The sequence below is a fragment of the Phalacrocorax aristotelis genome, chromosome 22 (genome assembly GCF_949628215.1).
Source record: "Phalacrocorax aristotelis chromosome 22, bGulAri2.1, whole genome shotgun sequence".
NCBI classification, from domain to species: domain Eukaryota; kingdom Metazoa; phylum Chordata; class Aves; order Suliformes; family Phalacrocoracidae; genus Phalacrocorax; species Phalacrocorax aristotelis.
The window spans coordinates 5,182,761-5,200,766 of NC_134297.1; the positions used below are offsets into that span (position 1 = coordinate 5,182,761).

General features: G+C 57.5%; 1 protein-coding gene across 2 annotated transcripts in view; it reads left to right on the forward strand.

Moving 5' to 3' along the window:
- IGSF9B (immunoglobulin superfamily member 9B) overlaps positions 1-18,006 on the forward strand; it is a 39,872-nt gene that overhangs the window by 10,242 nt on the left and 11,624 nt on the right. The window contains exons 4-18 of one of the 2 annotated variants that reach the window (XM_075116315.1): positions 748-899; positions 2,044-2,161; positions 2,973-3,114; positions 3,240-3,385; positions 5,837-5,979; positions 6,851-6,991; positions 8,307-8,423; positions 10,067-10,159; positions 10,261-10,411; positions 10,736-10,859; positions 13,662-13,837; positions 14,476-14,702; positions 14,864-14,948; positions 16,345-16,506; positions 17,264-17,309. In XM_075116315.1, the coding sequence (XP_074972416.1) occupies positions 748-899; positions 2,044-2,161; positions 2,973-3,114; positions 3,240-3,385; positions 5,837-5,979; positions 6,851-6,991; positions 8,307-8,423; positions 10,067-10,159; positions 10,261-10,411; positions 10,736-10,859; positions 13,662-13,837; positions 14,476-14,702; positions 14,864-14,948; positions 16,345-16,506; positions 17,264-17,309 (2,023 nt within the window). The remainder of the gene's footprint in view (positions 1-747; positions 900-2,043; positions 2,162-2,972; positions 3,115-3,239; positions 3,386-5,836; positions 5,980-6,850; positions 6,992-8,306; positions 8,424-10,066; positions 10,160-10,260; positions 10,412-10,735; positions 10,860-13,661; positions 13,838-14,475; positions 14,703-14,863; positions 14,949-16,344; positions 16,507-17,263; positions 17,310-18,006) is intronic. The other variant, XM_075116314.1, reaches the window with a different exon arrangement.

Genomic DNA, 18,006 nt, shown 5'->3' on the forward strand with positions numbered 1-18,006 from the left:
CCACATGTACGGGTTCTGCAAACTGCCGGCCGAGGGGCTGAAAGTGGCCGTCGGTGCCCCAGGTGCCCTGTCCCCGCCCAGGCTCGACTCCCTTTGCAAAATGGGGCACTTCTTGGGTTTTGTGCAGCGTGGGGTACGCAGGGGCTTAATAACAAAATAATAACCATAATCCTCACGGCCCGAGGAATTGCTTTCAGGGGGAAGGCTGTAGCATTCCCCAAGCACATTAACAATGCTTAACTTTCGTAGGAGAAAACAAAAATCATTTGGGCAGAAACAAAATGTAATTCTTTTTTTCCCGAGCAGATTAAATTGCCAACCTGTCTTCCTCAAAAGTGGGCTTTAACAACTGCTGGTAATTAGGGGCGGGCTGTAAACCTGCCAGCCTCTTTAATCAGGAAGGAGCCTTTCGATCTGCACTGCGGTGTTTTCCCGTGTTTTGACAATAGCAAGTTAATGTGCAATGGGGGGCCGTGTCCCGGAGCTGGCGGGGAGGAGAGGGCTGGAGTGCCATGCATTGGGGAGGGGGTGCCCTTGGCAGGCATCCCCGGGGACAGCCTGTGGCAGCCACTGCTGTCCCTGTCCCTGCAGCCCCGTTCACCTTTGGGGTGATCCCAGCCCTGCTGCGGGGATGTGCGGTGTGTTCCCCGTTTGTCGGTGGCAGCCTCCCCTCTGTCCCAGTGCCCCCCCAGACCCACAGCAGCCACGGGTGAAACGGGGGTCACAGTGGTCTCCCGTGCCCCGCAGCTCCCCCCACCTTCACGGAGACGCCGCCGCAGTACGTAGAGGCGAAGGAAGGCAGCAGCGTCACCTTGACCTGCATGGCGTTCGGGAACCCCAAGCCCATCGTCACCTGGCTAAGAGAGGGAGACCTTTTGGGTGCCAATGGCAAGTACCAGGTAGGTGGGTGGCAGGGGCTGCTGCGGGGGCTCCTGGGCACCCCGCTGACAGGGACGGTATCGACAGGACCACAGTGGCGGCAGCTCTCCTGTGCCTGGAGCCGGGCGTGCTTTCTTAGCACTTCTTGCCGAGCTGCCCATTTCCCCCCCCCCATCTTCTCTGAGCGGCAGCCTCTAACGCTGCCTGCCCCTGGGTGCAGGCTACAGACACCCCCCCGCACCCTGCGGCGCTTAGGGCAGCCCCATTCCCTGCTGTTCCCTGGAGACTCTTGTCCTGGGGGCCAGTTGCTGTGCCAGGTCCCAGAGATGGGGTGGGGGCTGCAGCCTGGGGATGCAGTGTCCCCAGGCAGGGATGGATGCAGCGGGGCTGGGGTGTGGGGCAGTTTGGGCAGGGGAGGGTTTTGCTCCTCTCCCAGGACCCTTTTTGCATCCTGGAGACTCCTGGGCAGAGATTCCCCCTGAGCTGTAACTGGTAAATCAGGCATTGGAATCAGTGCAGGCACTAATGAGAGTAATTAGGAATCATTTGTTACTAATTGAAATAGAAGGATGAGGCAGAATAAGGCGAGAGGGGCGGGGAGCCTGGCTGGGAGCAGGGCTCCCTGTGCATGGCAGAGATGCTACCCCGGGGGTGATGGTCCCTCGCCTGTCCCTCCTCGGCTGTGTCCCCAGGGGGAAATTCGGCCGCTCCTCGAGCAGCTGCGAGGTCACCCGACAGGGAGGACAGTGGCCGAGCTGGGGTCTCGCCCTCATATCCTACCCCAGCAGTGGAGCTGGTCCCTCGGGAGCAGGGCATGCTCCGGCGAGGCATCCTGCTCCTTGTGAAACGCCGGTGGTGCTGGGGCTCTTGGCAGGAGCGGTTTGGAGTCTGCCACCTGCCAGTCACTTCTGCGGGAGATGAATACATTGCGAGGGTTATTTTCTTTTTTTTTTTTCCCTTCCCCTTGGCGTTGAGCAGAAACGCGTGTGTTGGTTTATTAATATCCGACGTCTTGCAGAGCGGGGAAACCCATTTCTTATCCAGCCCTAAAAGCGTCAGCAGCTCTCCGCCATGGGAAGCGGGGAGGGCGCTGAGCCAGGGCTAGGGCGCATCCCCCCCAGGGGTCCCTGCCCACAGCCCAGGGTCTTCCCTTGTTGTCCCTAGGTGAGCGACGGGAGCCTTACGGTGCTCTCCATCAGCCGGGAGGACAGGGGTGCCTACACCTGCCGGGCGTACAGCATCCAAGGGGAGGCTGTGCACACCACGCGCCTGCTTGTTCAAGGTGAGATCTTCCACCTGACCCCCTCTGGCTTGCCCTCAGCTGCTGGCGTCCCTGGAGGGGCTGGGAGGATGCTTTGTGGATGGAAATCCGTGGATTGCAGGGCTGGGGTGCTGCCCTGAAGCCTTGCGGGCTCAGCATCGTGCCGGTTGCCCCGTGGCTCCGCATCCTGTTTGCAGGACGGAGGAATCCGCTGAACTGGGGCACCGCAGTGGCTGTGCCGATGAACAGCCAGGCCCTGGTGGCGGCTTGGTTTTGTTTGGGAAGTGGGGAAAAGATTGAGGCTGTCACAAAGTGCCTCATCAGATAGCAGTGATGCATGGCAGGCCTCCCGCTCCCTGTTTTATTTAATAAGTCTTTAATTAGGTCAACAGCTACTGGTGGAGAGAGGAGCGCGGGGTGTCCTCTGCTCTGCTTTCACCACGTTGGCGAGCTGGGGACGCTCACTGCTGGCTTCCCGCAGTTTGCTCTTTTCCCCCTGGATTTTTCCTGTGGGTGATGCAATCCTGGAAATGTGCTCAGGATGAGGGGAGGCGTGAACTTGTGTGCCCTGGGAGAAGCAGAGCTGTGTGCCACGGGTGCAGGGCCCCCTCCCAAAAGCTGCAGAGATCAGGGAAAGGGTTGGGAATAACAGGGCCACCATGCTCCTGGAGGTGAGCCCCAGTGCCCTGTGATCCCGCAGGATCGGGGCCAGCTCTGCCCCGGAGCCCTCCAGCAGCTCCCATCCAACGATGCTGTGATGGAGCTGAGCCTGGGCAACCTTTGTGGGGACACCTGTGCAGGTGGGGGTGACACGTTCCTCTCCCTTCTCCAGGACCTCCCTTCATCGTTTCGCCTCCGGAGAACATCACGGTCAACATCTCCCAGGATGCGCTCTTCACCTGCCAGGCCGAGGCGTACCCCGGGAACCTCACCTACCTGTGGTACTGGGAGGAGGAGAATGTCTACTTCAAGAAGTGAGTTTGCATCCAGCGGGGTGATATATCTTCCTCCTCCTGCTCCCAAATCGTGCTGGGGTCACCGACGGGGTGGGCATTGCCCCCAGGTCTCCTTGCGATCCTCCTCCCCTCTTCTCTCATAGCGACCTGAAGTTGAGGGTGCGGATCCTGATCGACGGGACGCTGATCATTTTCCGTGTCAAGCCAGAGGATGCTGGAAAATACACCTGTATCCCCAGCAACAGCCTGGGCCGCTCGCCATCAGCCTCTGCCTACCTGACAGTGCAGTGTGAGTGCGGGCAGCGGGGCCCAGTCCTGAGGGGTGGGGCTGGGATGGATAACACCCCGCTCTGGGGCAGCCCCACAGGCTCTGCCATCCCAGTACGATACTAAGAGGGTCGGGTCGGGTCGATGTGACAGCAGCCTTTGGAGGCGCATGCAGTCATCCTCAGCAAAAGGCTGAGCGCACCCCACGTGCTTGTAGGATGTGGGCAGCGAGAAGGCAGAAAGCCTGAGCACCCTGGGTAGCACTGCTCAGCTGGGACCGGTGTCCGCCTTTGATTCAAGTGGTTTTTGACTAGGCGGGCATCTTCCCACCGCTGCTGCCGGCATGCTGCCCTCATCGGCCGCATCGTGTCGGGCAGGGAAACACCGGATCGGGGCTGTGTCTCAACCACCTGCTTGTGTATTTCGGCATTTATTATGGGGACTTGTTCCCATGGCGTGGTTTTTCTGTGAGCTCGGTAGCTCTGCATGTCATATTTTTTCAGGCAGTAACTGATCTAAACAAGCGGAGGAGAAGGGGCTGTAGCAGGAGCGTTGCTTCCCACGCTTGTTCTCTCGGGCTCCCCGGGCGGTAATGGGTAGTGTGCCACCAGCGTCCTGTGGCATTTGACAGTAATGGCCTCAACTGCTGCCGCTCGCAATTGCAATATTGCTCTGCTGTAGAAGACTGCAGCGGTTTTATTTTATAATGAAAGACAGGCTTGAGCAAAGCGGGCTCGCGACTTGGGTTTTGAAGGCTGCCTTAGAGCTGCTGCCTGTAGGACCCGGTGCTGGTCAGCGGGAAGCCCCGTGCTGGCGGGGAGCTGCTCTGAGAAGGGCTTGTAGGTCCTGTCGCTTCCCTGTGGGGATGGATGAAGGGCCAGGGGGACGGTGTGACTGGTGCTGTGCCCAGGCAGAGGTGTGATTCGGGGCTTGGATGTGCCCAGCTGGGCGGCTCTTGGGAAAGCATGTGGCCTCAGGCCATTAAATCTGCCCTGTTGCTAATCCAGGACCACTCGTCAAGGCTGAAAGCTGTTAAAAATAGCTCTAATAGCAGGAAAAACAGTGTTTGGACAATCTGCTGTTCAGAGGGCCCTGCAAGGCTTCGGCGCGAGGAGGTGCGCTCGGCTTCTTGTGCTGCAAACCTCTTTCCTCCCGAGCAAACCTTCTCATCTGTACCAGGGCTGAATCCTCGGGAGGGAGGCGTTCCTCCCGCCCACCGCAGCAGCCGTCGGATGAGGACACGGCCCTGGGTCATTAGTGAGCCAGGCTGGCCCCTGGCCAGTGACCTAGTAGTGAAAGGCTCGATCCCATTACCCTCTCCCACGCTGCCAGAGCCCTTGATTACATTTCCTAAGAGGTGGAGTCAAGCGGAGGGGGGGGTAAAGCCCGTTCCATATGCAGTGCTTGGCAATCTGGGTTACGGTGCCATTGCTGGGGGCGCACGGCCTCGGGGGGCAGTTGGGGTTACGTGTTTAGGCAGGGAGGGAGCAGAGGTCTCAAACTTGGTAGCTTTTGTTGTCTTCCATCCCTTCATCCTAAACGCCTTACCTTTACCCCCAGCTTTGCGTTTTTGCATCAGCAGTGCAGGGCTGCTGCACCCCATAAAAAGCATTCATCCCTTAATTCAGCGTAAGCCCCGTCAGGATTTTCCCGTAACCTCGCGCTGCCGGTGTCTAGATGAGATTGTAGAAATACTCGCTCTTCTTATTAAAAGTAACTTTTTTAAAAAAAAGCTTCTTATTAAAGAAAGTCTAGATTCTCTCCAACCCACTCGCACTTAATTAAAAAGCTCTTAGAAGCACTGTTAATGACACATTCTAGACTGGAGGATTGCGAGACGCCTCGCTGCGTGGGTGGTGCAGCGCAGGGGGGGTTAGGTATGTATTTTAAGCTTTTGCATCCTGTTGGAAAGGGTGGAGGTGGCTGATGCTCAACGCGCCCCAGCCTCAATGAGGCACGGGCTGCGAGTACAAACAGACAGGAGGTAAAGGGCTCACAGCAGCCCAGCCGGCCATGGATCCTTTCTCCCATCTTGGTCGCTGCAGTTGGTGTGTTTTAAGGCACGGGAGTTGAAATAGTCTTCCTGGCTGGTGTGCAAAACCGGGCCGCAGGGCAGGCGGGTGGCTTGCTGGGTGTGCGCCGCACTATGTGCGTGTCCTGCAAGGCTGGCCGTGACGGAGCAGCTTGGGCTTCAGCAGGGTGCAAGTCGGTGTGGATGTGAGAGCGAGCATGTTTCATGTTTCTTCTTAACTGCAGCTTCTAATGAGCCCCAGGTAAGAACAGCCTGGGCCTGAGAAAAGCCTCCCAGAAATGCCAGGTATTACGGTGGATTTGCGTGTAGCAAGCCTGTGGGAGCCAAGGTGGTGTTTGGGTTTGGAATTCATTATAAAAGCAATGTAGATCCCCTGAAGCCAGGTGGTGGGGGAGAGACAGGCTCCTTCCCTGTGCTAACGTGGTGGTGCTGCTCTCCCAGATCCCGCCCGCGTGGTGAACATGCCCCCCGTCATCTACGTTCCCATCGGGATACACGGATACATCCGCTGCCCGGTCGAGGCAGAGCCCCCGGTCACTCTGGTCAAGTGGAACAAAGACGGACGTCCCCTGCGAATCGAGAAGGTAGCGAAGCCCCCAGGGAGGGACGTGTCGGGGCACGGAGAGGTTCGGACCCCCGCGTCCTCTGCGAACACCCAGCCCACTGTCAGGAGAGGAGAAGCCCCGTGGGTGGGATGATGCTGCTTTTCCTTATCAGCCGTGGGCAGCTGATAAGGAATCAGGATAATTTGGGTTCTTGCGTGGAGCCCAGGGCGCCTGCAGACACACTCTCTGATTCTCCCAGACCTATTGCTGGCGGCCCTCTAAAGTCACCTCCTGATGGCCCTGGTTTTTTTTCTTCCCATGGCAGCTGATGGTTAAAAGACCTTTTTAACAAGTCTCTGTCTTCCTATAATCACAGTTTGATAGTCTGAGCAAGGATATTAGCCATTAAATATTTAAAGAAAACGCTCAGTATTTTAAATTTTTTGCTTAAATATTAACGATCTGAAGTTTTAGTTCTGTTTAAACCTGTTGCTGCTGTGGGTTTCTGGCCCTTGGTGCCCTCAGCCCCTCGGGTGGAGTTGTCTCCTTGGTGCCACCAGGATGAGTTTTACTTAGGGAGTGATAGGTCCTGATGGTAACTCTTTTGGGCTACTGGAAGAAGCCTGGCTCTGTGTGCGGAGCAGGGCAGCGGCAAGATAATCCTGCGCGTCGCTGGGAGCGTACAGAGCAGGGCAACCCTCCCCGGGAGGGCTGCGTTTGGATGGGCTGATCTTGCCCATGTTTCCTCTCCCTGCAGTCGAGGAGCTGGCTTGGATGCTGGGAATTGAACTGGGCATCTCCTGGGGACGTGGCTGCTGCCCTGGGCTTAGGTGGGGGGCTTGGCTGAAGGGAAAATAATAAGCTGTGGTGGGTGTAGGATAAGTCAGTTCCCTCTTTCTCACTGCTGCAGTATTCTGGCTGGAACCTGCTGGAAGACGGGTCGATCCGGATAGAGGAGGCAACCGAAGATGCTCTCGGCACTTACACCTGTGTGCCTTATAACGCCCTGGGTACGATGGGCCAGTCTCCCCCTGCCCGACTGGTACTGAAGGTAACTTGCCTGCTAAAATCCTTGCTCTGCAGCCAGCAGGTTGTGTCATCCCATGGGCTGGTCCCGTGCTGAGAAGGGCTCCTGGGGTTGTGTGGGGCGCTGGAGTCCCAGGCCAGGCAGTGTGAATGCACAGGAGCTTTGTAGGAGGCATCTTATGCTGTATTTAGGCTTTTTAATATGGATTTTGCAATGTGCACGTCACTTGTTCTGCCTTCCTGTTCAGCCCAGCGCTGCAGGGGAGGTCGTTTTTTCCATGCTGCTTATATGGTGGTTAATTCTGTGCAGAAATTGAGGTTTTCCATTGTTTTTCTGAGCGCTTCTTTATGAAGTGACCCGAAGAAGGGCTCTGTGCCCCCAGACTTGTCCACTTTTCCACCTACATGACTTGGCTTAGCAAAACCCTATTGTGTCTTGCTCTGAGCCTTCTCTTACTTGTGCTGAGAAAGGCAAACGCGGGCCCTTGCAAGCATCCTGGAAGGGGAACAGCAGAGGCTCGAGGGCGAAGGTGCGTCTGTGCTGCGGTCGGAGGTGTGCTTCCCACCAGGACAGGCAAACCCCGAGTGCACCCTGCCAGGCGCAGCTGGGAATACCCCACGGGAGTGGCGGCACGGGTCTTGGCACAGGCTGGGCCACAGCCCCTGTATGAGAATAAGGCTTTGGCAGCGCCGGACCAGGGTGGTTTGAGGAAACACGTCCCTGCGATGCCCTTTTTGCCAACAAAATGCTTAGCCCTGCTGACCTGGGCTTGCGTTCACAGAGTATATTAATAAATGGATGATTTGAGCTCTAGAGATGCTCTGCATGCTCTTGCTGCGTGCGGAGCCCGAGGCACGCTGGGCTCCCAGTGCGGTTCCCATTGCAGCTGGGGTGGGAGCTGCTGCCTCTTCCTTCCCTGAACAAAGTCCTGCGCTTGTGAGCGGCGGTGATTCATGGTGCCTCGCTGAGGTTCACGTGGTAACGCTTTGTGTATCAGACGCACGCACATCCGCTAAGACGGCTGCATAGTCAATGAAATCTGGTTGATGGCTGATGTGGATAGGGTTTTTTTTCCTGTTTACCTCCTTAAAACTTAAACCAGTTGCCCTAGTGCAGTGGCTCTTTGGAGAAAACTTCCCTCCGGGTGTATAATTTGGTGTACCATAGAGCTTCCTTAGCACACACTCTCTGCCACGGCTTTCCTTGCAATGTCTCAAACCTTACCCAAACCGGTGATTCATTTGTTTTGGAAAAGGGCTGGTTTTGGTTGTGGGGAGCTGCTCGTGCGCCTCGGGGGTTGGCGTGGGTTGACGCTCCTTGCCTTTTCCCTTGGCTGCAGGACCCCCCCTATTTCACGGTGCTACCAGGCTGGGAATACAGACAGGAGGCAGGGAGGGAGCTGTTGATTCCTTGCGCTGCTGCCGGAGACCCTTTTCCCATCATCGCCTGGAGAAAGGTACCCGGCCTGCCAGACAAATCTGCAGTGCCTTTGGCTTTTGGTGAATATTGCAGACAGAGAAGCCACACTCTGTCCCGGTAAGAGCAAACTGCAGGTACAGCTGCTTCGCTTTGGGCTGAGCCACTGCCATCCTGTCCCACAGGTGGGTGGGGGAAGCCCAGCTTGTGGCCACCGAGTACCTTAATCCCATGAAACTGTCCACGGCAGCGTCCGCAAAGCTAAGCGCTGCCCCCACCCCGGCCCCTCTCCTCTTCCTCGCCGGCGCTGCCCTCGCGACACCCTCAGCCTGCCTGCAAGGTGGTCACCGGCAGGATGCGGCAGCCCCGGTGATGCCGTTCTTGAGGCACGGACCTCCCGTGGTGGGAGGGGTTGGGCCACTGAAGCGTGTCCGAGTCTCTCTTGGCTGCATTTCGGTGAGGGGCTGGACCAGTCAGCAGCTGCTTTGCTGCCCCGTGACTTCGAAGACCCTGGGAAGAAGCTGTTTTACTGATGCTGTACTAGACATAATGGTTTCAGTTTACCCCTTTCTGTAGAGCAGGGTAGGATCTGGTGTGGTGGCACAGCCTGGGCTTTCCAGTCCCCCTCCAGCCTTCCCTTTGCTTCCCACCTTTGCTGCTCCCGTAGGAAAGCCACCGTGCAGGGACCTCCTGGGCTCTTTGTGCCCCTGTCAGGATCTTCTCTCCAAGCCTCCTGTCCCCTTCTTAGGGCTCCTGAGAGTGAGCGGGGTCCCTGTGTTGCCCAGTGGGCACCCTCCTCGGTCCTTGTGCTGTGAGATGCTGGATCTCTTTGAGTTCCTTTTGCCAGCACAAGGAGGACCGTGACTTGCGCAGGTTCCAAGTGATCTACCTAAAAATTGTTGGCCATTTAGTCTTTTTCTCCATCTTATTTTTCTCCCTCCCTCCCTCCATTCTTATTCAGGTTTCTTTTCAACCCCTCTCGTGCCTTCTGGCAGTCCTCCTCATGTCATGACTCTGGGCTTATCCCCCCTGTCTCCAGTCGGGGCTGGCTTGGGCTGGGCTCGGTTTCCCTGTGGCAGAAGCGAACTCCCTCGCTCCCCGTCAGCCCACCAGCTCTGACCAGTCTCCTGAAGGAATCCTGAAGACTTGGGCTTGGCACTGGTAACCCCATGTGCCTGCCTGCTCCTCTGCTCATCCTGCGTGGCATCGAACCGTGGGTCCCGGTGTGGATCAGCAGAGACCCCTGCATGAAGAACAACTGAAGAGGACTCAGGACAACGTGGGATTTGCACAACTCTGGCTGATGGGCGTAGACATGAGTTGTTACAAGATCCATCTTTCCTCTCAGCTTGAGAGCTCCCGGGCACCTCCACGCACGCCATCCTCCCGCATCCCTGCGGGGCCCTTGCTGCCCAAACCTCTGATGTGAAGGGTCCTGCCTCTCTGCTGGCTGAGGGGCAGTTTGGGCACCTCCTGGGGCAGGCGGTGCCTTGCCCTGGCCGGGGCGGGTGTTTGCCGGGGGTGGCCGGTGCACCTTCCTCACAGCGGCTTCAGCTTTGGATGCTGGAGGTTGAGCCCTGTCTCAGGGCTTGGTGTCCGTGCGAGTGTCATGGGGTTTTCCGCTTGTGTGTGAGTGCTGAGCATCAGCCTCCCTGACGCATGCCTCTCGCGTTGCCCCGCCAGGTCCTCTCGAAAACGGGGGAACCGGCTGCCTTGCCGCGACCGGAGAGACCAGATCCCTTGCCGGTGGCCGGCGGTGTCCCCTGGGCCGCGCAGGTAGCTTAGTGACCCCGCTGCCGCCTCTCCCTGCCCTGCAACCCCCTTCTGAGTCGTGTTTTTTTCTCTCTTTGCCCGGCTCCCCCCGCTCCTTGCCCAAGGTAGGGAAGCCCAGCAGGAGCAAGCACAACACGCTGCCCGGCGGCACCCTGCAGATCCGCTCCCTCGGCAAGGACGACCACGGCGAGTGGGAGTGCGTCGCCACCAACGTCGTCGCAAGCATTACTGCCAGCACCCACCTTACCGTCGTAGGTACGGGCAGGGCAGGGGGACAGGTCCTCGGGGACAGCCGGTGGTGGGTCCCTGCGTTGGCAAGGCAGGAGATGGGGATGCTTCCTGTGAAAAGCAATGTCTCCTTTAAATCTTATTTACCAGTGGTACTACCTTTTTCTGTGCTGTTATTTTGGCCACCTGTGGACACAGCCGTCCTCCTGCTATTTCTGGCAGAAATTCCAGGGGGCTTTTGCTTGTTGCAAGAGGAGTCCCCTTGAATCACGGAGCAGACCCCTTCCAGCCCCCTTGCCTTTGCCGGCCAGCGTGTGGTCTTCCTCCCCTTGAACCCTTCTCTCTCGGCAGGCACAAGCCCTCACGCCCCAACCAGCGTGCACGTTGTGGCCGCCATGACCTCAGCCAACGTCTCCTGGGAGCCCGGCTACGACGGTGGATACGAGCAGACTTTCTCAGTTTGGTACGGCCCTCTGTGAGTCATCCCGGCATGCTTTGCTCTCTGCTTCTTTTCCTTCCTAGCCGACCCGAGCTTCGAGCAGCTGAGGGGGGGGAGGAGGGTGGTGAGGGCAACGTGCCCGACTCGGTGCCCTTGGAGAAGATGGGTGGTGGTGGGATCATGTCGTTCCCGTGTTTCCTCTCCCATCTATGCTAGCCAGTACCTCCATCTGCCCCAGCAGGTTTTGTTCTGCTTCTGGTGTAAGGGAGATGCTTTGCATTCATGTAACTTTGCCGCTGGCATCTAATTTCAAGATAAACTGTTTATGAAGCTTAACAGCCAGGGAGAGGATGGAAAATGCAACCTTTATAGAGTGCGTCCTGGAAGAGCTGTGACTAAGCAGAAATGTTCTCTCCTTGCTCCGCAGCTCCCTGGAGGTTGTTAAATCCCGGCTGAGTTCACAAGCAGCCACTGTGAGGTGCTGGCTGGGTCTGAGCTTCGTGGGGCTCTGCTCCCATCGCTCCTGTGCCAGCCTGCGGTACCCAAAGCCAGCGGGTGCATCCTGCCTTCCCACAGTGGGGCTGGGCTCGGCCCTGCGGCTTTCCCCCTGGGGCAAGGGAGGGTGAAACGTAGCTGCAGCGAGGTTGGGAAATTTTTTTGGGCTCTGCACTTGCTCTTGTCTTCCTCTTCTGAAGAGCCAGCCTTGCAGACGTGGAGGGGATGGGACCTTCCCTTCCCAATTCTGGGGCTGGCAGCATTCTCACTCTCTTTCCTTCCTTGTCTTAATTTTCCCTGATGGAGACTGCTGATAGAGTGGAGATAGGGTAGATGCTGCCTGTAATGATTTCTGCTCTGCTCCAGCCTGAGGCTGGGCAGTCTGTCTGGAGATGGAAAGGAGGAGCAGAGTGAGCAGGGCAGTGCAGACCTTGCTCTGATGAAAATGTCCTTGGGAAGGAGTGGATAAACCTCTGTGCTCTGGAGATGTGGCTCACCTTGGAGGGAGGTGGCAGCTACTGCCGGGTTCCTGCCTCCTTGTGGCTCTTCCTGGCGCAACACCGGGGAGAGCAGCCAGCAGCAGGGAAGGGCGCCTGCACCGAGCTTGCCTTAGGGAATTTACAGGGTGCTGTGAGGACCTGGGATAGGGAGGCAGAGACCCGTCTTGTCCTGACTGCAGGATTTGAACCCCGGGGGCTGTGCTGCTCCCTGGGACCAGGGATCTGGGATGGTGCTGGGGCATCTAGTGCCATCCGGAGAGCTCGCCATCCGTGTGTTTTCCTCCCTGCTGCAGCTACAGGATGCTCAAGCAAAACATGGTTTTGCCTCTTGTGGAGTTCATGCTCTCCTCCCGCTCCTGCGGTTGTTGATGCTGGAAATGCAAACCCCTCTCCCCAGGGGCGGCCAGGGCCACCACAGCATCCCGCTTGTGTATGTGCTCTCCCTCGGCAAGGGCCATCTCCTGTCCCCAGGAGTGATTAGTGCTGCATTTACCCTCCACGCTCCCCACCCACAGCCCCTTGCTGTTGCCTGACTGCCTGCAGCAGCGCTGGGGAGAAGGGGTGCGAAGGTGGTGGGGCTAAATCCCGCAGGGAATCCTGCTTGGGGCGATGGGCCGCTCCGCTGCCCTCCATGCCTCTGCTGCAGCAGCGAGGGATCCTGGGAGCTGTAGTCCCAGCCGGAGCCGTGGTGATACAGAGCCTTTCCTGCCCGCGGCCGCTCCGTTTGGTGGAGACACGCTGCACATGCATGGCTCTCCGCCAGCTTGCTTGTTTCCATAGCTTGCTGCTGCTTCTTCTGCCTCGCCTTTTGCTCCTTCTAGGGCAGCACTATTTGTCTTTGCTCCATCTTTTTCTTCCTACTCGGTGGATTTACCTGGCTGTATGCTAGTGGCTACAGATATACCCACTTACCTCTGCAGAACAGACCGCCTGCAATAGTCCTTCCCAAATCCTCTGCGGACACCACAAAACCTGCAGCCAAGGGCTGGGAGTCCCTAGAGCATCTCTCTAACATGAGCACCCATACTTGCAGTATCCTTGCAGTACGGTGATGCTGCTGCGGGATGTGGGGCTCTTTCACTGTGGTGCTTCCTGGTGGGCTTATGGCTTGTGGAGGTGGCTTGCACGCTCACGTGTGCTGGGATTGCGCTGGGATGGTTCTGGGAGCTTTTTTCGGCCCTGGGTTTGTGGGTTGGACCCCAGCAGTGTCCTGCGCTCCCCACAAGTGCCGCTGCTGCACTGCCAAACCCTGAGTCATGCCCTGGGCTGTGCTGGCAGCCCCCGACTTGTGCAAATATGGCAAAAATGGTGATTTAGTTAAATGTCTCTTGTGGGATCGCATGTACAGGGCTACAGCTGAGGGGAAACTTGGCTCTGGCTCGGGAGCTGTCAAGGTAGAAATGGGAACAGGGCACTTCTGCTCCAGCCATCCCCTTTGCAGCACTCTCCAGAGTAAAAATATGCCAACTTCCACTTTTCCTATGGGAATCTGATGGAGTTAACCTCAGAGCAGGGCTGTTGGCACTGCCGTTGTCCCTGACTCTGCTCAGAGGGTGCAGGTGGTGCATAGCAGAGGGGAAGGTTGGTGGCAGTGCCCGTATGAGCCAGGGGGATGCTGGTGTGGCACAACAGGATGGTGCCCTATGCCCGGCAGTCCTTGTGTGCGGCGTCCCCCGGCCAGCTCTTGGGTGGCGAGTGGCTGCCCCGTGTCCATACGCATCGCTGCTGTCAAACCAAACCATTGCTCAGGAAAGCTCCATTTTTGCTTGAGAAGTTAGTGCTGCCTCTTTGTCCTCCCTGTCAAAGGCACCTCCCCTGAGGATGCTCCCTTCTCTCTTGGCAGGATGAAGAGAGCCCAGTTTGGCCCCCATGACTGGCTGTCTCTCCCTGTGCCAGCTGGTTCCAGTTGGCTACTGGTGGATACCTTGGAACCGGAGACTGCGTACCAGTTCAGTGTTTTGGCTCAAAACAAGCTGGGTACCAGCTCCTTCAGTGAGGTGGTCACTGTGAACACTCTAGGTAGGTCTTCTGTGGGCTCAAGGGGAGGAGGGGGAAAGAATTCAGGAGGTCCGTGGGGAGAAGTGGCCCTTTGCCTTGGTCCGTGTGCCCCGTCTGCTGGGGACGGGGATGGTTATGAGCAGCGATAGTCTCCAGCCACGTAGAAGATAGTTCGTGGAGGGTCCTGGGTGAAGCTTGTAGACTTTTCTGGATGCATGAGGCTCCTGAAAGCTTGTCCTGAGAGACGCTGTGGGAAGGCTGTACTGTACCAGTCTCCTTTCAGATCTTCCTTAAGTTCAGCTGGGGTTAGGAGGTATTAATAGAGCACAAAATCGCTTGTGTGCAGCTCGGAATGAGAGCTAACAGAAAGGGCCTCACGCTGGTACCTGCCTTGGGGCTGTCTCAGGCAGAGGTGGGAGGAAGAAGGAGGTTTTCTAACGCTGTGCCCCTTTTCTTGGAGTCACTGCATCATTAGTCCCCTGCTTTTTGGAAAGCCACTTTTGTATCTCTGAGATAAGAGAGCACGCACCTGAGATGTGCCCTGAACTCCCAGAAGGTGGGAGCTGCCACTGCGGTCTGGCAGCCGCCGCCGGGGCGCGCGTGGGAGAGCATCCCCTGCGCTTCCCGTCTCAAAGGTGTCCCATCTGCTCTGTCTCCAGCATTCCCTGTAACAACTCCAGAGCCTCTGGTGTTGGTTACCCCACCGAGGTGCCTAACAGCCAACCGGACACAGCAAGGCGTCCTCTTGTCGTGGCTTCCTCCCGCTAACCACAGCTTCCCCATTGACCGCTACATCATGGAGTTCCGCGTCGCGGAGAGGTGGGAGATCTTGGACGATGGCATCCTGGGGACTGAGAACGAGTTTTTTGCCAAGGACTTGTCCCAGGTAAGCAGGGGCTGCCCGCACCATACCTCTGGTGTTGTGCAGTCTGCTGCAGCTCTGGGGAAGCTTTTGGGGTGGCTCGGTCCCTGCGCTGGGGTCTTCAAGGAGCTGGGCAAGGTTGGAGGCTGTGGCGGGGGACCTGACGGATGTACTTGGTGTTTCAGGACACCTGGTACGAGTTCCGGGTCCTGGCGGTCATGCAGGATCTCATCAGCGAACCCAGCAACGTTGCTGGCGTGTCCAGTACAGGTAAGGGGTGGCTCCTTCTTCTACCCGCAGCTGTGGGGGAGCATCCCTGGGTTCTGCAGGTACCTGAGCTCAGATCACACATCACCGCTCGCTTACAACAAACAGCGAGGGCTGGTTTTGTGCTTTTGCCTGAGATGCTCAGGCTGTGAGCCGGGCTGATGGGCACATGGTTACGATCAGTGTCCTGGGCACGCTGCTGGCCCCGTGCTGTCTCCGGATGCAAACGGACCAGCAGCACTTCGAGCAGGCAAGGACAAACCGCCCCATTTAGTCCTTCCCGTAGAACGCAGTGTTGTCAGGCATCCGCTGGTGCAGAGCAGCACCGCATCTCGGCTCTGCGGGGTGTCTGGAGAACAAAGCTCCGACCGGGCACTGCACAGCCTGGAAACGGGAACGAAAGGTGTAGGGAGGGAAACGTAGCACTGCAGTGCAGAGTCCAAGGGGAAAAAAGCTTTGCAACAGGAGGCTGCAACACGCTGCAGCTCGTGCACGTACCCTGCACCCCAGTCCAACTCGGAGGACGTTCCTTGAGCAAGGAACAGGTGAGGGTACTTGATTGAGGTGGGGAAGGCAAAGGCTATAGGAGGAGATGGGGATGCGGCGAACCCTGATTTTTATGGCTCTCCTGGAAAAGCCGAGGAGCCACCCAGCTCTGCTGCGTGCAGGAATGCAGTGGTCTCTCTCTGCCCCCAAGTGGTGCCGGCGCAGTGCGGAGAGGCTGCCTGCTTGCCTGCCCTTGCTCCTCTCGCAGTTTTTCTGATGGGGTTTGGCAGCGCCCGTGGGGTGTGCGTGTGCCCTGGCCCAGGCAGCTGCCCTCCCAGGCTTAAAGCCGATGCTCCCGGCAGGCGAACGCACGCTGACCCTGCATGTGAGTGCACGGCAGGAGCGCTGGTGTGTGCAGGGTTTGCATCTGCAGGTGGCCGCAGCTGAGGTCCGCTGTTGGTGCGGACATGCTTGTGGTTAGTGAAGGGCTGTGACGAGGGTTCGAGCCCAGTTTTCGTTGAAGAGCTGAAGTATGTTGCACTGATGCACAGGGGAAAATACTTCATGTTGCTACAGCCTGAGCTGCAGCGGGTTATTGGGCCAGGAGGTAACTGCAAGTTTGGTGCAGTTGTGTCCACTTGTCCATAAATGTGTATTTGTGTGGTGTAGAGACTTTTTCCCTGGGGGTCCATCAGCTAAGACAAAAAGGTTTACCTGGTGCAAGGTCACTAAATCCCTTGGCCTGCAGCAGTGCTGACTGCTCTCCCCAGGTTGGCTGGGTTGGAAATAGGACCTTTACTTAGGGATTATCATTCCTGGTACCAGTTGCCTTCACTCTGTGGTAGGTCCCCAAGGGAAGGCAGCAGGCAGGGGTGTGTACATAACACCTAATTGCTGTGTTTTCCCCCCCCAGACGTATTCCCTCAGCCTGACCTGACGGACGAGGGTCTAGCCCGCCCAGTGCTGGCTGGCATCGTTGCAACCATCTGCTTCCTGGCTGCTGCCATCCTCTTCAGCACACTCGCCGCCTGCTTCGTCAACAAGCAACGCAAACGCAAGCTCAAGCGCAAGAAAGGTAAGCCCGTCCCTGGTGTGCATCCTTTCTCCCTCCCGCTTCTCCTCATTTCTCCTCCCTGGTTGTGTTGTGATGGTAACCTTCTTCCCTGTCTGTCTCTTCTTCCGTCCATGCGCGTCCTCAGGTGAAGCCCTGACTTCATCCCTCGGCTGTGCCTGAAAGCGCCCGTGGTCGGGAGCGGGAGAGGCAGGGTGGGTGAAGAGGCGACAGAGAAACTAGCCTGGGATTCCCGAGGGAGTGCTCTCGTGTGGTGATAACTCCTAGAGCCGGGGGTTTAGGGCTGGGTTGTCCTCTGGGCCAAGGATGGGGGGGACCGCTCACCTCCTCGAGGTCCCCCTGGAGCTGGGCTCTCCAGCTGCTTCCTGCCCAGCTGTGCCCAACCTGGAGCAGGCAGTGCCCGATGGCCGCACTAGGCTAGAGAAGACCCCTGCAAAGGAGACCCTGCCAGTCTGCTTCCCGAAAGCTGGGACTGCAGCCGCCGTGCAGGAGCAGCCGGTAGGGAGAAGGGCGGCTGGGGAGCCGGCGAGGGCAGGGGGATCGGCTCCTTCTCCTCTAGCCTGCGAGACCGCGGCAGCAGGATGGGCAGGACCCTGTGACGGGAGCTGTTTGTTGTCAGCAACCATTAAAGCACTGGAGCAATGAAACCTTGGCCTCTTGTTGAGTGTCTTTTGTTGTCTTGATGTTGAGTTTGTCTTGTCTCTGTCGTGTTGCGCCTCCTTAGCGTTCTCTCTTCTTTCCCCTTTTTATTCTCTTCCAGACCCTCCTCTCTCGATAACCCACTGCAGGAAGAGTTTGGAGTCCCCGTAAGTATCTGTCTTAGATGCGGCACCAGGCTGTGGGTCTTCAAGGTGCCTCCTTCCTACAGTTGTTGCAAGGCTCAAATGGAAATGTCTGACCTTGTTTGATTGCTTCTGAGGCGTTGTTTCGGGTGGTCCCTGAACTTGTGGGAACGCAGCGGTTCACAAGAGACAAACGGGCTTTGGAGCAGAAAGCAGCAGGGGCAAACGCAGCAAACTTTAAGCTAAGAGATGACCCCGTTGGATCTGTGGACATTGACCAAAGCTGGAGTTGACTGGTGGAACTCAGTTACACACCCAGCTTGAAGGGGCTCCTTAGGAGAAGGGTTAGCCTGCTGCGTATGGAGTCTTTTGTGCAAGCTTGGTGTAGTTTTTCAGTCACACTCTGTTGGCTCTGTTTTTTCTTGGGAAATTCAGAGAATCTTACACCTGTATCTTTTCTTTTCCCATGAAGAGTGCCTTGCTGAAGCCTCTTTCCACATGTGCCCAAAGGTGGTGGATTGTGGTGCTACGCCAGCCGCAGCTCCTAGCAGCAGATAGCTGCTAATCAGTGGGAGCAGCTTCCCGAGGGGAGCACAGGAGTCTGAGATGTGGATGCCTCATGCTTTGGCTCCTGGACTGTTGCAGAATGTCCTGGTGCTGGTGGATCTTAATCTTGCTTTTTTTTTTTTTCGTTCACCCACTGCACTGAAATAACCATGCC